Genomic DNA, 19730 nt, shown 5'->3' with positions numbered 1-19730 from the left:
CGGCATTCGGGGACCCCGGCGGCGTTCCTTGGCATGGGCTCAGGGAGCGGGGTTGGGGCCGCGCGTCCCGGGGAATCACTTTGTATAATCAATAAATTATTTAACGTGTCCCGGTCGGAGCCCTGGCTTCTAAGGTTGCACCGTGTATTTCTTCCATATCAAAACCGGGGGAATGTGCCCTGCAGGAGAGAGGAAGGGTGGGCCCTCCTTGGCCCCTGTACGTGGTTCAGTTTTTGTACCCTGCTGGGCCCCTACCTCTGGTCCAGGGGCGCCTGGATTTGGCGCAGGTCGGGCTTGGCGGCAGTCTGGTGGCATCCGGGCCCGCCGCAGCCCGTGCTCTTCAGTGTAGAGCTTGAGGGCCCCGCGCTCGGAGCATTTCAGAACTCGCAGGACCGAGAGCCAGGTGGGGAGACAGCCTGGAGGCGCTCGTGGGAAAATGCCCCTGCGGGTCGGAATGAAGGAGACTCCGTGGCAACACCGATCCGCAGAGAGAGCCGCGAGCTTTTTTGGGAGGGGGACCCGGCGGGCAACGGAGCCCTGGGTAGCCGCAGCAGGTATGCCCCTTCACCCAGTTCCATCTCTTGCTTGAGCGTCTTCTGCGGCTGGAACGAACCCTCGTCACCCCCGGCTGCTCAGGGCTGCTCTACTCATCCTTGGCAGGGGCCCCCTGCGCTGGCTCGGATGAATGCGGTTTGGGGCAAATTTAAACACACCTAAGGTTCCTAGAAGAGATAGAAAACCCGCTTGCCCGCCGTCTCCATCGTACTTGTACTTTTGACAACCCTAGCGCAGTAAAGGAGCGCCCCATCTTTCCCGGAGCTCGCCGGCCAGAGCGGCTTCAGGACCAAGTTTGGCGCTGCTGCTGGCCATGCAATCCAAGCGGAGGTATTTTAACATTATTTGAAAAAATCTTTTAGCCATAGTAGCTAAGTATTTTGAAAGTACCTATTAAATGCATACCCAGTGAAACCCGGTTTGAAACTCTTCTGGATAGTCGACCTTCAGCTACTGTTTTGTTGGTTTAAAAAAAAAAAATGATTGGCAGAACACACTATTTCACACTCAAACGCCACAGTTCTGCCCACGGAGGGAATGGCTCACAAATCTCCACGTAGAGCGACCCTGGAATTTCCTCTAAGCATTTTATTCTCCATTGCTCAGGGCTGGTTTCTTGAGAGGACGCACAACGCGTAGCTGTGTGTAGGAAGGCAGGGGCTGTAACTTCCAGTCCTTTCAGGGGTCGCTGCTGGATAACCGCTCCTGATAAACGGTCATCATAGTTGCCCCCTTGGGCAAGGACTGGAAGTCCCACCACGGTGGAGGCTTGAGGATGGCCTCTTTCCTTACAGGGACATAAACCCATGTAGTTAAAGCCGTGATCCCAGGGTAACAAAAACCTCTCCACTCTTTTCAGAGACTTTCTGTGCCTGGTGTGCCAAACTGGCATTTTAATGGGCATAACTATTGAGTTTTAATTTCAAACATTAAGTGTAAAGAATTATCACAATTATAAAATTTCTCTTGGAAGGCATTTTTGAAAATGTTGAGAAAAATGTAAAAGGGTTAAGTGTTTTTTTTCCCCCCACACGGCTGTACCACCAATTAAAAACACAAAAACAACTCTTCTTTTGAACTACTCGCTGGTTTTCCTAAAAAGGGAGCAAGATCTTCTTTATAAAAAGTGCAGAACAATGTTATTTCTGTGAGTGAAACATTCGCTCAGCTCATGAGCAGAGGAGTTTCCAGTGTTAAAGTTTTCAGGAAAGTAAACCATTTGTATAATCCCAGTGTAAAACTTTGAGGGGTAAATCCTCTTTTATTGATACTACAATCAAAGATCCAAAAGCTTATCTTTCTCCTCCCAACTAATGACTTTTTTTTTAATTGTGATACAATGAAATTCCAAGGTGTCTAATGAGCTTGATCTCAAATAACAGGGTACAAAGGAAGACACTCCTATTACTTAAGCATTTCAAAGGTGATGGGAAAATGGAAAGGGAGAAAAACAAAGCAAACGCAGAACTATTTTCACCTTGATCAATTTTATTGCTTAGGAACCGGAGCAGTCACTTCTAAAGACCTTCAGAATGACCAACAGCTGAAACCCCGATAAACAGAATCACCCTGGGGTGGAACTGCGAGGTGCCATGTAGACAGAGCAGAGTGACCACAGCACTTGCACAGACCCCGATGGTATTGTCAAGAACACAGATTCTGTAAGCGGACGCCAAATCACTTGCAATGGTAGTGATTTATATAAAAAAACAAACATCGATCTAATGCCTTCACCCAGTCCAGGAACTCTGTAGTGTTCTAAAGTAAATCAATAAAACGTACATTTGTGTTTCATCAACAGACTCTCTAATCACCTTTTAATGCTGTACTTAGTGCTAGGAGAAAAATATTTGCAACAAGGTTATTACATAGTTGTTTGTAGCAGAGCAACCAAAGAAATGTACAGGTTTTGTTTCTCTTGAATAATTTTATATACAGCCCATGTTAAAAGCATTTTCTATCGGAAGCAGACTAGGCTATTTCTATTTCTCCCATGATATTATTGTTTTAATGTAGAATACTTGGCACCATAAAACGGTAACAAAAGACAGACAAAACGGTTTACAAAATTCTTAAAAGGTACACCCAGGCTAGCTATAAACTTCACATTCAGTTCTTAATATTACACAGAAAAAAAGGCATAGGAGTAACAAACTGCTAGTATAGATGTACTGTAGGGTCGAGTCCTACCCATGATGGCACTGCTAGGTCGTCTTTGTTTTATAAATCTGTGTTGACGTACACATAACTAAACTCCTAGACTCCAATTCTACTTGCTGATATGACACTCTCGTGCATTCATACTGGAAAGTATATTTAGCATAAGTTTTGGTACGATTTATAAATTATTTTTAAAAAGTATATATTTATATATATTTATATATATAAAAATGGAAAGCAGCTGCAGTGTGATTCAAAAACCATGTAACATGGCAGCAGAGTAAATAACACGAAAGGGAGGGGAGCCATCAGAAGTGAAAACGAACGATGGCCCTCACTGTGCCAGCAGTATTCACACTGCCCGGGTCAGCAAACGGAGCTCCTAGCTCAGTTTCCCCAACCCTCTGGGCACACCTCCAACAAGCAGAGAGGGATGTTTGACACCTCTGGGTTTTCAATGCTGAAGAAGCCCCTCCACTGACAATCATTAAAAATTGAAAACTGTGAAATCTAAAATACAGAATCTCTTTGCTGTCTATTAGAGTTTTGGCAACAGGACTGTGACTTGTTTTTAAAAAACCCCAATATTCTACTTAATGTCACATGAACAGACAAGACAGTGAGGTATGTGAGGCTTTTCCGGAATGGTCCGGAGGCTGAAGCGAAGTGTGGGGCCGGCCATCTAGCAGGTGGCGCTCGGGTGGGTTTTTCGATGCAGCTGTTAAGAGTACGTATTTCAGTATACTGCTACAGGGAGGTCTCTCGAAGGATCCTCTCGTTTCGCTGGCATCTCTTTCCTGTTGTGGAATTAGTAATTTGTTACAGGAACAAACACACCAAGAAAAGCTGCAGAAAAGGTGAACTAAAGGGAAGGAGTCATATTTACCACCACGTCACTGCACGACACAACACTTGTGCACATGTGCATGAGGTTTACCTGCCCCAGGCGTCATTCGGAAGGCCAGGAACACGGGCTGCAGCGGGAGAAGAGAAGGGGGTGTCAGTGCAGCACTGGCAGGACACGCAGCCCAGACACGCCAGCCCTCCTGTTGGACCCCTGGACCCTCGTGTCTCGGGAAAGCCGAACCAACTGTGTGCGCAGTCGCATGCACGGAGCGCGGCCCACGCTCCCAGCTGTTGTGGAACGGGATCCCGGGGACTGGGCCACAAGAGGCTCAAGACAGCACCTTCACACTTTGTAAGATGTTTCCAGATGAAATTAGCGTAAAGACTGATTTAAGAACTGCTAAGTGAGTCTCAAAGTGGGAGAGGAAAGAGCGCCCATAACTCAGCTCTGCCCTCACTGGGTGCAGGGGGTCCAGCTTATTAGGGCTCGCTCAGTGGTCACGGTTCAGAAGCCTTGAGCTTGGAAGAAGTGACTTCATTTAATTTGGCTGAAAATGAGACATGATCTGTCACCTCACATAACCCTTCAGCGAGGACTGCTGGGCCGCTGGGTTTTAGGGACAGTCACAGGTGTAAATAATCCTGAGCAATCAGTGCCTTTCCCCCTCAGGCATCGGGTCTGCGACACCTTCACCCTATTCTGCATCGGCAGTGGTGGGCTCGGCTTAGGAGGTACTGACATATTTCAAATGCATGTGCAAAAATGACCTTCAGAAATAAGCTGGAGCAGACAAAAATGCTTATATAAATAGTAAAATCATGTATTTTATTCTAGTGTGACTAATCATTTCTGCCTTCTTGCTACCTCCCTACCTATTTTTTGGTGTATTAAAATTAAATGAAAACAAACCAACTTGGGCCTTCTGGAAAGCCAGACTAAGGAGACACAGAAAGGCCGCAAAGGGAGAAACTGAGCCTGCTGCCCATTGCCCACTGCCCATCACCTGCCCCCTGGCCATCCAGCCCCTCTGGTCCAGTCCCTTAACCACAGCTCAGTTACGTCACCTTGTGGTCTCCCATGCAGACGTTGGGCCCGATGTGGTCGTAGGTGACAACCTTTTCCTCGCTCTCCGACTAGGAAAAAGAGAGAGAAGCCGGTGTGGGGAGGCTGAGGGCATGCCAGGGCCCACTTGAGAGGTGACAGGTAGAAACTTAGGGGTTTCCTGGGGAGCAGAAAGGTGGGGACAGTCCCTGTGAATGAACCACCTGTGAACTGCCCTAATTCCTGCAGGGCGCTGGCTGGATCAGAGTGGCTGGTGCAACGTGGGACCCCAAGAAAGCATGGCCAGGAGGGGTTTGGTGGTCCTGGCGACACCTCAGAACCTTGGCCCCAGCTCTTCCGGCCAAGAAGGATCTTGCTTTGAGAAGGACAGAGGTGACATGAAGGGTCCAAGGAATGTTGGCACCCCCACCCCAAACTCTCCTCTCCCTGACTCTGACACATGCTCCTGGGTATTGGGAGAGGCATAGCAATTAGTGTAATTCCGAACTTTCTTTTCAAGTGTGCCCCCTCTGACTGAAGCAGCTCATCTATTTCCCATTTTCCCTATTTACATTTGTTTTTGACAGCCTGTTCTATTAACCCAGAACTCTCTGTTCAAACGAGAGCAGACGACACTGGATTCCACACCGCTACACAAAGCAATTTGTGCATATTAATTAACTCCACTGTGTGCACACTTCCTTCACTGCACCACCATGCTCAGAGTCTGGCAGATGCTTTTATTTTGGGCACAACGGAAAGGGTTTGTTGCTGGTAATCAGTCAGCTCTGACCTGGCTGGAATTTTACATCCGCAGCTGAAGCATCCGACACTATAAAGTTAAAACTGAATTATCTTTAATGCAGTAGGAAGCTTAAGGTCAGATTTACTTTCCAGCATGGTCGCCTGCCAGAAAGTATAAAAACATAACCTTCGGCACCGTATGCATGAGCACCTTCCAATCTTTCACGAGCGGAACGCCGCCTCGGCGGAAGTGGAGAAACATTCATCAAACGCAGCGTGGTAATTTACAAAGGCAGCATAAAATTGTGGATTTTCAACTGCATAATCTTTGGACAGATAAACAAATTACAGCAAGGCGCGGGCAGAACGCAGGCACACCTCGCTGAGCATTCATCACCGAGGCTCCCAGGCAGCACGCAGCCCGCACCATGCCGGCTTTGGCGTTTTAGGGCTCAGGAAGCAGAACGGAACATGATGACGAGGCAGCGGAGCATGGCATGATGGATGATGCTGTGGACGCTGCTCTTGGCCTGTCTGCTCGGCCTGTAGTGCCCGCCACCCCAGAGGAAGGGTCTGTCCAGACTCCAATCACAGGAGACAGTGACTTCCTCCAGCGGCCTCCAGGCGTGCTGTGTCCTCAGCTTTAATAAAAGCAGACCTGTTTCCCACTGTGAGTTTAAAGATCAAATCTCAGGTGCAGAGAACTAGAGATGATGTGAATGAACGTAAAATAGACTAAAATGCAGCCTTCCTCCGGGCTGTCTAAAGCCCCAGCCATAGAAGTACACCATATGCTGTCTTAGGAAATTTACTGCAAAATGCAGTTTTAGTGGGCTTAGCCATGTTCCTGGTGGATGACCTCTGTCTCCCTCTCCACTCAAGCCCTGCAGAGCCTCTGGTTCCGACCAGCAGCACCCGCACTATGCCTGACCCTTGCTCAGAGCTAGCAGGTGAGTGCCCACCATGTAACTACTGCCAGCCTAATCTGCACATTATCGGCTCCATGCAGCCGATGAGCAAGTTTAGGTCAGGGGGCAGGTGTGTGTCTGAGGCTGGGCTCAGGTTGAGCCCACCCCTGCGTGGGTCAGAGAACTTGCAGCCAATGATAAGACATAGCTTTATTAGAGGAGGCCAGTGAGGAAGTGGCCTTTCCTCAGTGATAGGCCCAGGATAAGAGGGTGTCACAACCAGGCTCAGGCCAGAAGATAGGGTCAGTGAGGCTGCCCTGCCCAGCCCCAACCCCAACAGACCCAAGGGGCTCTGGCTGAGGGTCTCCTGCCTCCAGCCCTGGGTGTCCACCTTGTAGGTTCCTCCCCACAGCCAGGGCTGAGCACTGGCTGTTCCTAGAGTGGTCTAGGGTATGTGGAAGAGCAGCATCCACCTTGTAGGTTCCTCCCCACAGTCAGGGATGAGCACTGGCTGTGCCTAGAGTGGTCTAGGGTATGTGGAAGAGCAGTGATGCACCCAGACCTGGGAGACAGTGCGATATGGAGGCAATGCAGAGCAGGGGAAGGGCGGCTCGTGGTGACAGGGCACGTGGGTGGCTGGGGAAGGCGTGCATCCCGCTATAGGAGCATGAGTGGCACTCTGACCTTCCTGATCGGGGCTGCTCTGATCGCAGTGTAGTTTGCCATCCCCAGGGAGAGCTCCCGCAGTGCAGGGCTCACGGAGGGCCCACGGTCTATGCCATCTAGCACAGGAACACACATGGAGGCAGCCAGGGTGACTGGGACCTAACACGGTGAGGTTGGGGGCTGAGGCAGTGGGACCTGGCAGACAGAACCCACAGGACCCCAGGCCTGCCGGGGGCCACCAGCATCTCCTGCCTCCTCTTAGCTGCCAGCACACGTCAAGGTCAGAGACATATAGTTCTGGACACTGAGTATCAAACTGCTGTTTCCTGTGTGGAGATGTGTATTTCGATAGATTTTTTTTCACTGGTAAGGGTGATAAAATCAGTTCAGATATTGATTCTTGGGAGAAAAAACACTCCTTTTATGTTAAAATGTAAGAACTGGAAAATCACATGAAATCTGAAAATGTCCCGACTTCTAGTGTATATGTTATCTCCTGACAACGTGGCCTATTCATTTTTAGTGTAACAGACCAAATATAAATCTGGCTCTTAAGAAAGAAACTACAGACATTTCTATCATGCTTTAATAGCCTATGAGCTTTTTTAATGGACAAGAACCTTTACTTCCCCAGGACACACTAAACTATGATTTTAAAAACATTACCTGACCACCATTTATGTACGATTCCAACTCAGACAACACTGGATGCTCACGGAAGCCCAGAGATTCTGCTCCACCTACACTCGGCTCAGGCCTGAACACCGGCTTGGAGGGGACTGAGGCTTCCTTAGGTTCAGCTCACCACAGGACGAGGTCAGGCTAGACCTGGGGAAATCTCCTAGACTGGAGATTGCCCCACCCAGCCCTGAGGGCCAGCGCCCCCAGAACCAGGGCAGATGCTAACCTGGTGCTGTGTCCCTGTGTGGCTGGTCCTGGGGTGGCTCCTACTTACTTACCCTCAGCACCAGCTCCTTGGCAGACGGGGACATGAGGATGCGGTCGCACCATGCAGGGCACCGGGTGTTCATGTACTGCTCGCCTTGGCTGGAGTCCTCGCTGTATGGGTAGCTGGGGAGACATGAAGGCAGCGGGTCAGATGGTTCCCTGGCTCCAGCCATCTTCCACTCTCCAAGGGAAAGGCTGTGCAGATTCTCTCCCGATACACCTTAGACTGGCCAATGCTATCCAGGGAAGAAATGCACATACAGAAGTTTGTAACATCTAAAGCCAAATTCACAATTAGGCTTTCACATTAAACTTAGGGTTATTTTTTTTTTTTTTTACGAGTAACTAAATTTTAGTTCTAACTCAGTATCTTCAGATAAATATTCCTTTAAAGAATAAATCCTTTCTTTTTTTTTCTTTCTCTTTTTCTTGTTTTACTTCTGAACATGGTCTACAGCCAGAGATCCCCAACCTCCAGGGGACCAGTGCCAGTCCGTGGCCTGTTGGGGGCTGAGGACCTGTCAGCCTGCTGGGGCCACACAGCAGGGGGTGAGTGGGGGCCAGTGAGGCTGTGTTTGCAGCTGCTCCCCATCACTGCACTGCCGTCCTAGGGGCTTGGTCTCCTGTTGGATCAGCAGCAGTACTGGATTCTCATGGGAGTGCAGACACTGTTGTTGGGTGATTGTTTCAGTGTATTTTGCAAAGTGGCAGTGGAGAAAATGGGGTGCATGGTGGGTGTGGTGCTTTTGGGTCATCTCAGGACCAAACCCCTGTCCTCTTAACCCTAGTTATAGAGGGACTGTCTTCCTCAACAGTCCCTGGTATTGAAAGGTTGGGGACCACTGGTCTAAATACAGCACAGCGAAAATCTGCATGAAGAAAATGGCATCAGGATGTTACCTTGCTCTGGTAATGTCATGTGCCCAGCTCAGCCAAGGCCCCACCCCCACCCCCATCCCAAGGACTCGGGCTATTTCACTGCTTGAAGTGCCTGCGATGCAGGTAACCTGGATGCCTTCCCTAATCAGCAGGCCTCCCTGCGTGAGTCTACAGACAGCTCCGGGCGCAACCTGGCCAGATGCACATCTTCCCCTCAATCAGCTCCAGCCGCTGCTGTTCTTATTTCAGGAAGAGTCCGGGTGTTCAGGGCATGACCTTGGGGTCACGATTACAGTGAAGCATGACTGTAACTCGCTGATGCAGAGACTGCACCTTCATTGTCCTGGAGGACCGTCTGCTGTACCTCAGACCCCCACCTGTCCCCACACTGCCCATCCCAGCCCTGATGGCCTCACTGAGTCTCCCCATACTGCCATGGGGTTGGCTCTCTCACACAGCAGAAGCGATCCATGAACACAGGCTGAGCACGCACTCCTCACCGGCCCACACCAAGCCTCGTGGCTACAGCCACCAACCCCCTTCTGTGTCTGGAACACACCGGCACAGTCTTGCCTCCTAGGCTCTTCACCATCTTGGTGGGCCTACCCCAATCCACCATCCTGTTTAAGATGCAAACTCCACCCTAAATGGGCACTCCAATCAGAAGTGCACTGACTATAACAATGAATTAATTCACCTTATAATGAACTAACTTTGGGAAGAACCCTGAGCTGAGTTCTGCTGCAAACCCCTAAGTGTGGTGGCATCTCTGCCTATTCATCCTATCTTTCATGGCCTTCCACAGAGTCTAAAAATTTTCCTTATATGGGAACCAGCAGTTAGTGTAATGACTATGTCGCTGGACTCCCACGTAGTTGACCGCGGTTCGCGTCCCGGACCCGGTGGCTTAAAACTCATGCCGGGTGCGTGTGCTTGAGTGCCCAAGATCCCGAGAGGAAAATGAAGGAGAAGGGATTGCGGCATGACCATCCTCCCTGGGGGGTGATTTCTCACTTTCTGTCTCTATGTCTCTCTCCGTCTGGCGAGCGCACGCGCCTTATAGTGAAAACCTCTCAAAAAATTTTTTTCCTTATAAAAGTTTAATTTGCTTTTTCTTAGGTTAATTCCAAAATACCATACGGCATTTATTGTGAACGGCACTTAGTTCTCTTTTAAATTTTCCTGTTGGCTTCAGCTAGAAGGGAGGAATGCTATTGATTTTTCAGGTTGATCCTTTCATAGGCACCTGTCAGGTGTTGATTCTTTGGGCCTTCTGGGAGGTGGTCCCTGGGAGGGTCACCTGTAGGCCTGGCCCCTCCTTCCACTGTGGTGGCCAAACATCCTGAGGGAGACCTCAAGGCCTACCCATAGTCCCAGTGCCTCAATCATGGAAAAATGGCCAGTGACTTGTAGAACACAGACCCTGCTCTGACATAATGGTTCTGGACTCTCTGCCCTGTTCTCTAGAGTGACCAGACGTACTTTCATCAGAAGTCATGGCTTATGATCCCAGTCTTGCATAGGGAACTATTGCTTTACTTTACTTAAAGACTCAAATACAGTTTCTAACTAAATCTATCTAGTTCCTCCTTGTAAGAACATATTCTTAAGAGTGACAGAATACGAAATACCCTATAAAACCTTTTCAGAAAAAGCAGGGAGCCAATGGCCTATCCTGTTTCCGCACACTTAAAATGATGAGTGACCTTGTTTGAGTAGCTTTGTTTGCCTCAGCTGTGGATTACGGTGGGATGAAACCCACCCCACTGGGCTACATATTGGCTTGAACTCACATTCTAATCCACACATCGAGGATGGTACCGAGGCCAGGGAGACAGGCTCCCTGCAGTAAGATCCTGTGCAGCCCACGTGAGCTGCAGGATCGGGGCCCATGCAGATCTACCCTGAGCTTCCAAAGGACTTGGACATGGACATGCTGAGTCACACTCAACTAGAGAGAGTCCTCCAAGCTGGGGCCAACCATCTGGGGCAAAGGTCAGGGTGAGGGCGGCCACAGGGCTTCCACCACAGGCGGGGCTAGTGGTTTCCACGCTGTGATTCTCAGTGTTTTGCTGGACAGTTGTGCTGCAGTAGGAAGGTCTTTGCTATGACCAGGCAGCAGGAACATGTTTACTCACAGAGAAATCCACGCCCTCTCATCAGCTCAGCGTCAGTGCTGTTCAGTGTCTTCATAAAAACAGAATCTGCCCTCTACTGAGAGCAGCGGCAGGCTGCACTTTGAAGAACGCCATCTGGCTGGCTTTTCTGTGCTGGATGTGTACGTTTGTTCTCTCTGATGCAGGAGCACCGCTGGTGGGAGGGCTCACACACCAAGTGGCTCTGCTGTCCCCTGGCCTAGCTGCTCTGTTCCAATGAGGTACACAGCTAACGTACTGCCCAGTAAGAGCTGCACATAGGCTGGTTAAAAAGCATCACTTGGAAAGGCCAGTTCAGAAGGAAATAGGATTGATTCTGTGTGGTTTGAGACACCACCGTTTCACACCCAAGTACACCTCGGATATCACAGGAGCGGTCTGGGTGTCTCATCTGAGGCTGCACCAAGATGCTTACAGGATCCCTGTGGGGACACACTCTGGGGCCGAAGTTCAGTGTACATACTGAGTTCTTGGGTTTGAAACAGGACACTAAAGGTGATTTTAAGTAAGTCTTAAACGAACGGGCACTCACTCCCTGTGCACACTATGGAGTGAGAGAGAGAGCTCATGCTGAACCTCTCGGTCCTGGAGGAAGCCAAGTGTGCCAGGAGGCATGGGTGCTGCCCTCCTGTCCACAGAGACAAGATCGGACAGGCCCCAGTGATAAGCAACCAAGAATGGGGACAGCCCCAGCATGTGGGGACTTCCTATGCAGCCCCTCAACCCCAGTCTTCAAGCAGAAGGGATGTTCCCCATGACACCCTGACACCCAGAGAGATTCTGGTTTCCAGTGGGTCTGAGTAAGGCCAGGTTCCCACTCCTTCCCTTACCCAGGTGCACGAGGTACTGAGCGAGGGCAGTCCAAAGGAGGCACTGCTGAGCGGCAGGACGCCTGGGCCTGGACGCTGCTCGTCTACCAATGATTAATACCGGCAATGCTGTGCATGCACACTTATCTGAAAGCAAACCTGCACAGGGTGGGGAGGCAGGACAAGGCAGCCCTATCTCTGACCTATACAGCTCAAGGAATAATCGTGGTAATTAATGGCAGTGGTGATAAAATTAACAATCACGCACCTGTGCTTACTGGCCACGACACCTCCCTTCCTCTCTGCCCCTCGAGCCCCTTCCCTCAGGAAATGGGCAGCGGCCCCTTGGCTAGCCTTGCCATGACTGTTTGCCCACAGCCAGGCCAACTGCCTTGCTGACAAGGCTCAGCCTTAAGATCTGAGGGGCTGGGCTGGGTGGATAGTGTTGCCATGGGCCCCGCAGCTGACCACAGGACAGCAAAGCACAAAGCCTCACTGTGTTTGGCAGTCTGCAGGGCAGGGCTGATGGTGGGCGGGGCAAGGTCCACATCTTTGCTGTGATTCTGGGCCCTTTCCAAACCACAAGCAAACAGGGCAAGATGTTTGGGTCAGCCCCCTAAGTGCCATCCTCAGGAAGAAAGACAAAGTGGGGAAGTTCCCCAGCTCGCTCTCTAGGTAGGGTGTGAGCACAGGAAGGCCCCTCCTTTGACTCTCACCTGGTAAAGTTTTAACAATCCCCAATCACCACGTTGCTTTTGTGATGGGTGACACAGCTACTTCCAAAGTATCAAGGACAACTTAGTGTGTTACGGAGAAAAATGATTTTGACATGCCTCCATCAAAGTAACTGTATTATTCAATAACATTTCTACATTCATGTGGGGCTTGAAGTCACAGTAAATATCGGCTTCAAATACCTGGTTTCAAAAACACCAGCTGCTACTGATATTCCTGAAAAAGAAAAGAAACTAAAATCAAAGAAAAAGAACTGAGCAGTAAGAATGGCGGCAATCCTGAAACCATTCAGTGGAAGAACCTAGCAGCAGAAACGTCCTCAGAGTGAGTCCTGGAGGGGGGAAGTCAGGGGTGAGCAGGCCATCAGCTGGGCTTTTCCACAGTCATTGGTTCCCTGATTGCTCTCACCCTCAGCACCTGTCCCTGCCTATGTGTGTGGGTGACATCCAATCAGGGCTCAGGGGCCAGCCAGCCAGACGGAACTCCTCGCTCCCCTCCTGAACACCCAGGAGTGGCCTATCCTAGCAATCTCATCCTTCTTGTACTAGTTTTACATACATTATTATTATTATATTATATAAATTTATAGGCAGTTGAAATGTAAATTATGGCACACAAGAAGTTTTAAAAGGTCCTCCTAATACTTACTTTTATAATAAATGTATCCATGAAAGAGAGACAATCTTTTCTGGCTGGACTTATGCAAGGCAATTCATCCCTGTATTGGATACATTTTTTTTTGCTTTTTTAAAAGTTAAAATTTGAATTAATTTGTTCAATAAAACCATCTCTTTTCCATTGTGGAGAGTTAATCTATCTTTGAGAAGGGGGGGGTGAACCTTCTCATTTGATTTCTTCTGAACAAGTTAAATATGTTAAAAACATTCAAAGATTGGAGACGGGGCTTTTAAATATTCTATTTCTTTTTTTTTTTTTTTGGTAAATTTCATATTAAAGTATAATGCACACAAGGCAAAGTGTGTATGCCGAATGGTGTGCACACACAGATCATGCCCATGTGGCACAGCACGCAGCCCAGCTGCCTGGCCTGCGAGGGCAGCAGGCTCATGATCCCAGGACCTCGCTTGGGCTGGCCTGCAGTAAACCGCGCACAGGCGGACCGCACGGCCCTCACTGCTCTGTCGGGTTCGGCAGAGCCCCTTACGATCTCAGGCTCGTCCACAGAGCGGAGCACAACAGCAGTTCCCTTATTCACTGTTGTGTGGTGTTCCATTTCAGCGCTGAGCATCTATTCCAGCATTCATGGACATCTTGATTATTTCCAGTTTTTGGCTAATTCTTGGCGTGTGATATGTGGGCCCCTGGAGGTCCCTGGGACCCTTTTAGGGGTCTGCACAGTACTTGCCATTCTCACAGGATTAACACTGCACTGATGAGGCGAAAGCCCCAGTAGTAAAACTGCCGGCGTCTGTGCAGGGACCAGGCAGCAGCAGGCTGTGCTATTAGTAGTTATCATCACACACACACAGCCAAACACGTCTGCCTCACTTATGAGCACTTTTGGTGAAGCAGTATAAATTATAATGTTTATCAGACAGTGAATGAGGAAATGAAATTTTGAGGATTAGGTGGAATACAATGAAACTCCTGGAGGCATTCTGCCCCTTATCAAGGTACGACCATTGCCTCGTAGGTAAGTACATTTACATTTGAGTCGTCAGCTACCATAAGGGCTCATTTCAGTGCAACAGTATTTCTCACTAGAAAGACTGGCAGACTGTGGTTACTCAGACTCAGATAGCTGATAGGCATTTTCTCCATAAGGGACAAAATGGGCCTGCCCCTCTGGGTAAATGACTGATAGCATTTCTTGACCATGACACATTTCAAGCTTTTGAGAATTTTAGTAAGTGTGTTCACCCCAGGAGCCTGACAAAGTCCCTACTGAAAACTCCTCTGCTGAGATGGAGGTTTTCTGGTGCAGGTGTCATCTGCACTGGGAGTGAATCTGGCTGATGTCCAGAACCTGCACAACTCTGAGCCCCGGACTTCCGAAGGACCTACATGTGATGCCACTGGATCATGCTCGAGGGTCAAAGGCCTCTCAAGTGCAAAGAGCCAACAGTTCACAGACGTGATTTCAGGCTCCACACTGCAGCTCAGTGCCAAGAACCCTCATTTCTCAAAGTTAGCACAGAGTAAAGAAGAATATCCATAATCTCCAGAGAAAGCAGTCAAAATTCCCTTTCCGAGCACATATCTAACGGGGCGAGGCCAGCTTTGCTTCACACTTTCTCCAAAACAACATTCTTCAAGAGATGAGACTTTGGCTGCCATTTGACTGTAACAAATTTTTCTAAAAAGTTTGAAAGTTTGGGAACCAGCAGTTAGCGTAATGGCTATGTCGCTGGACTCCCACGTAGTCGACTGTGGTTTGTGTCCCGGACCCGGTGGCTTAAAACTCACGCCGGATGCGTGTGCGTGCGTGCTCAAGATCCCGAGAGGAGAATGGAGGAGAAGGGATTGTGGCATGGCCATCCCCCCGGGGGGTGATTTCTCGCTTTCTGTCTGTGTGTCTGGCGAGCACAAGCGCTCTATAGCGAAAATCTCCCCCCCCAAAAAAAAATTAAAAAAAAAAAGTTTTAAAGTTTGATTTTCACAAATCATTCTTTTGTTTGGAAAATACTTCTTTGAATAGGTATTTATTCATGTCAATATGTCATGGGTTTGTCAGTATTTAAAATGAATTAATAAATATTTAGAAATTCATGACCACAGGAAAAGATATGATCCACAAAAACAAAAGTTTTCTGAGGTCCTCAATAATTTTAAGACTATAAAGGGATCCTGGGGCCAAATGTGCTGAAAACCACAGCTCTACAGGACTCGTCCTTGAAGTGACATTTAATGCCAACAGTTCTGATGGTGGGACATGGTTTTCCTTCTTAACGCATGGAAAGATTTCGTTTACTGCGCTTGGAGTCCAAAGTGTTGTGTACAAAAATCCTCCCCCCCCAAAAAAAAATTAAAAAAAAAAAGTTTTAAAGTTTGATTTTCACAAATCATTCTTTTGTTTGGAAAATACTTCTTTGAATAGGTATTTATTCATGTCAATATGTCATGGGTTTGTCAGTATTTAAAATGAATTAATAAATATTTAGAAATTCATGACCACAGGAAAAGATATGATCCACAAAAACAAAAGTTTTCTGAGGTCCTCAATAATTTTAAGACTATAAAGGGATCCTGGGGCCAAATGTGCTGAAAACCACAGCTCTACAGGACTCGTCCTTGAAGTGACATTTAATGCCAACAGTTCTGATGGTGGGACATGGTTTTCCTTCTTAACGCATGGAAAGATTTCGTTTACTGCGCTACTGAACAATGTCTACTACTACTTTGCTATTATTTAAAGTGAGCCCAGATGCACGACGGTCCTCACCTCTACTATATGAAGAGTTCACACAAGAGAGGATGGAAAACAACCTCTCTGAAGAACCAATGAATGGAGCACGTGGGTGACCCACAGCAGAGGAAATACAGGTGGTTTACAAACGTAGAAGCCTGCTCAACCTTTACCGCTATAAAAGCCAATACGATAGCAGGAAGCACGTCCAAGGCTCTATTGATGGGAGGACTCTCTGGCTTTGGTAGGCGATATTTTGGAAGGGCTGTCATGGGGGGAAAGGGGAGAGCACCATTTAGCAGGAGCTAGGCCTGAAGGCTCAGAAATCCCAGAGAAGCAGTGCCATTCTATAAGTGAGGCCATGAGGGGTGAGCAACTTGCCCAATGTCCCACAGCCACCAGAGGCAGAGCTGGGACTCAGGTTCTAGCACTCACCATCCTCAATACCCCTTTGCTGTTCAGGGTTGAGTAAGAACATTTAATGATGTGGGAGAATGTGGTTATTGGCACATTAGTGGAAAAGGCAGCTAGAGGGCTGTATACTTGGACTTGAATTTCTTTATTTTACAATGAATGCCAGCAACTCTCAAAATTAAAAGGTGGTGTGGTGGTTAAAGTGCTGGACACTCCCACATGGCCAACCAAGGTTCAAGTCCCAGGCCTGGTGGCTTGCTTTCTTACTTTCCCTCTCTCTCCTTCCCTCTCTGTGTGTGTCTCATTCTGGTCAAATTTAAAAAAAAAAAGAATAAATGAATGAATGAAATTAAATAAATAATTCTTTAAAAAAATTAACTGAAAGTTAGAAAGTCACATCCAGCTAGGATGCATAAAAAGACAGAGGCTTCTGTGGTTACATTTGGGGCGTTCTAAATCACTGCCACTGCGCTCAGGCCATCCTGGGGAAATAGCCCAAATGTGGGTTTACAGGTGCAAGCAGCAGGGGCTGCTGGTAGGGCTTTGTTTTGGGGGTGGGAGTGGGGGTGTATGGGAACACTTGTTCCCGCCCTGAAGGCCTGGGCATGTGGGAGCTGACAGAGAAACAACGCGGTCTGAGGAACACTTATTCTCATCTTTGCTTACTCCAAACAACTGGTGTGTTATCATTATGGCCTGCATGGCCTGCATGAATGTAAACCCAGTTTCCACAGAGAAACTAGCACAGGCAGGGCTCATGCCCTGGTGTTACCACCATATCCTTTGTCCATATGTCATTCTTTTCTTTTTAAATTCAAAAATTGTATTATTATTTTATTTTAAATTGATTTATTTTACATTCACTCACTGTACATCATTACAGTATATGAAATGAGATTTCCCATCCAGAATACACTGTATATTGGCTCAATCAAGGATATTATCATATGTGTTATTGTCAACAAATGATTTTCCATTTCTCGTTTCTTATATATTTTGTTTTTTCCTCCTCCCCCCTCCCGTCTTGACTCCCTACCTCTCACTCTCTGCCATTTCCCGCCCTTCTCCCTCTCTGCCCACATGTAATTCTTATTTTAAATTTATTTATTTTAATTCACTCACTGTACATCATTACAGTATATGAAATGAGATTTCCCATCCAGAATACACTGTATATTGGCTCAATCAAGGATATTATCATATGTGTTATTGTCAACAAATGATTTTCCATTTCTCGTTTCTTATATATTTTGTTTTTTCCTCCTCCACCCTCCCGTCTTGACTCCCTACCTCTCACTCTCTGCCATTTCCCGCCCTTCTCCCTCTCTGCCCACATGTAATTCTAAGCCCATGCTGAGAGTGTCAACATGTTGCCAGCACATGGGAATACCATGCAGAATGCATTAAAGAGTTACATTGGGCCTTTATCCTGAGCACTGTCCCTGACCCGGTAGGGTTGGTATGTATAATATTAGAGTAGAGGGTCCTGGAAGCTTTTCTGTGGTGGAAATAGCTGCAGTCTGGGGCCTGTTCAGGCGCCTTCCTGCCCGCTCCACTCTGCCTTCTGACTGCCACCCACAGTACGTAGTAGTTGTTCCTGATAAAGGTACTATAAATGACTGTGTCTTTAGTTGAGAAGAATGAGAATTGAAGGCTCTATAAATGTCTGAAATACTAGCACCATTCCTAGCAAAATGACAGAAAGCATTAAGTTACAATCCATTAGCAGCGTAGGTCTTTAGTCCATGAAGAACAGTAACCAACACCTTTGCTGAAGAAAACCCCCAGTCATTCTCATCATGAGACCATCTGCTAATGAAATGGCTCCGAACCAAAGGAGCCTGTGTGCACCAACGCTTCGAACCCAGGGAGCCCAGTGGAGAGGGACCCTCCTGGAACTCCACACTGTGAACACCTTCCCCTCTCTGGGCCGCCGGGTGAAAGCTCTCTCTGTGGAGTGCCTATTTCCAGAGAAGGTATTGCCTAGCTGTTCTGCTGAGGTGCCTGGCCCCAATCCATGAGGAAGTGAGTGCACTTCTACTGTAGAACCAGGACAGGACAGGGTCATGGCAATAGAAAGACATACCTGGCCCCTTGGCCAGTTTGGAACACATTCTCTTGAACATTCAAAGACAAAAACTACAGCGAGATCCTGAAAATCCAGCGCCATAGCCCAAGGAAGAGACACTCAGGGATTTCTTGCACTCTGCTTACCCAGTACCACAGACAAGCAAATGCAAACGGGTTGCCACAATTCCCTGCTTCTGAGGAGCCGAGACAGACATAGGCCCTCAGACACCCAGGCCTCAAAGAGGACATGACCCCCTCCCCCTTCCCCACCAGTACAGAGTCCTCATAGACTTCCAGAAAGTGCTGGAAGGGCCCAGAGTGTGAGGGAGCACAGATGACGCTGAGAGCTACTCTGAGTGGTGCAAATTTAAAATGGAAATAGACAGCCTCTAAGACACAGCAACGCTCTGTCCCGACCTTTTGGCCAGGATAGAAACAGCCTAGAAAGTGAAAAGCCATTTTTACTAAATGAAACAAGGTGTTAAGGCTGGAGAGCAGCTAGCTAGCAGAGAAGGTGCCACCCAAGGGACACCCTGGCAATCAGGGCCTAGTCCCCACTGTCCCACTCTATGCTGAGGAATAATCCAGGGCAGAGGCACTGCTGCTACAGAGGGGCCTCCACATGCCCACTCCTGCTCTGCCCTGCCCAACACAGGGCCATGTCCTCAGGCTACACAGAAGCAGGTCTGCAGGCTCACAGGAACATGTGTAACACAGGTGTCCAGGAAACAGTCATGCTCTGAGTAGGGGCGGGGTGGCCAGCCTCTTGCCAGTTGGGCCAAGAGGCCTTACGTGTGGTTTTCAGGTAGCACCTGCAAGCAAAGAACTGAGGCCAAGGCTCTGTGACCCAATCCCTCTCAAAGGGAACAAGTGTGAGGAAAACTCGCTGACTGTAGCCTTCAACTCAGAACTCTCATACTGCACGCTGAAGGGGAGCTGGACTCCACCTAAGCCCCAAGGCCAGGGAGCAGCCCCCGGAGGAGGAGGGCAGCAAGCAGCTTGTGTGCACTAGAGATTCACACCACCATCTGGGCACCGTGGTGCTGTGGATGACAGCTGCTCCGTGCAGGCATGACAGGGTTTCTGGGGTGTTTCAGGGTAGCCTGCATGTCCATACCCAAGCAGCGGGGTCAAACCCAGGAAGCCCAGACATATTCAAAGACATAAGCCCAAGCCTTACAGAAAGCGGGGTACATGCCTTGAGGTCATCTTGAGGCTTTATGCACTGGCCCATGGTGTGTTCCTATAGGCTGACACTGGTGCTGTCAAGAAGATGCTCACAGTAGCACAGGACAAGAAGGAGCTGACAGAGGACAAGGTTCTTGAGCCACCACCACCTTCCTAAAGGCTGCTCCTGACTTGTGTGAAACCTTCCCTGAACACCAAAGCTTTCTGTCATTTTTAAGACTCAGCTCCCCCTTGCCACATGGA

General features: G+C 48.4%; 1 protein-coding gene across 2 annotated transcripts in view; it reads right to left on the bottom strand.

Annotated features, from left to right (window-relative positions):
- Positions 1–2023: 2023 nt before the first annotated feature.
- The window catches only part of INPP5A (inositol polyphosphate-5-phosphatase A), a 198869-nt gene continuing 181162 nt past the window's right edge, over positions 2024–19730 (bottom strand). For both annotated transcript variants that reach the window (XM_027771238.1, XM_027771239.1), the window contains exons 12-15: positions 7881–7992; positions 4627–4695; positions 3602–3689; positions 2024–3512 (exon numbers count right to left, since the gene is read on the bottom strand). In XM_027771238.1, coding sequence (XP_027627039.1) covers positions 3609–3689; positions 4627–4695; positions 7881–7992 — 262 coding nt within the window. In that variant the 3' untranslated portion in view covers positions 2024–3512; positions 3602–3608. The remainder of the gene's footprint in view (positions 3513–3601; positions 3690–4626; positions 4696–7880; positions 7993–19730) is intronic.

Source organism: Tupaia chinensis, unplaced genomic scaffold (assembly GCF_000334495.1).
Source record: "Tupaia chinensis unplaced genomic scaffold, TupChi_1.0 Scaffold000197_1, whole genome shotgun sequence".
NCBI lineage: Eukaryota > Metazoa > Chordata > Mammalia > Scandentia > Tupaiidae > Tupaia > Tupaia belangeri.
This window is presented reverse-complemented; position numbering and strand designations above follow the sequence as displayed.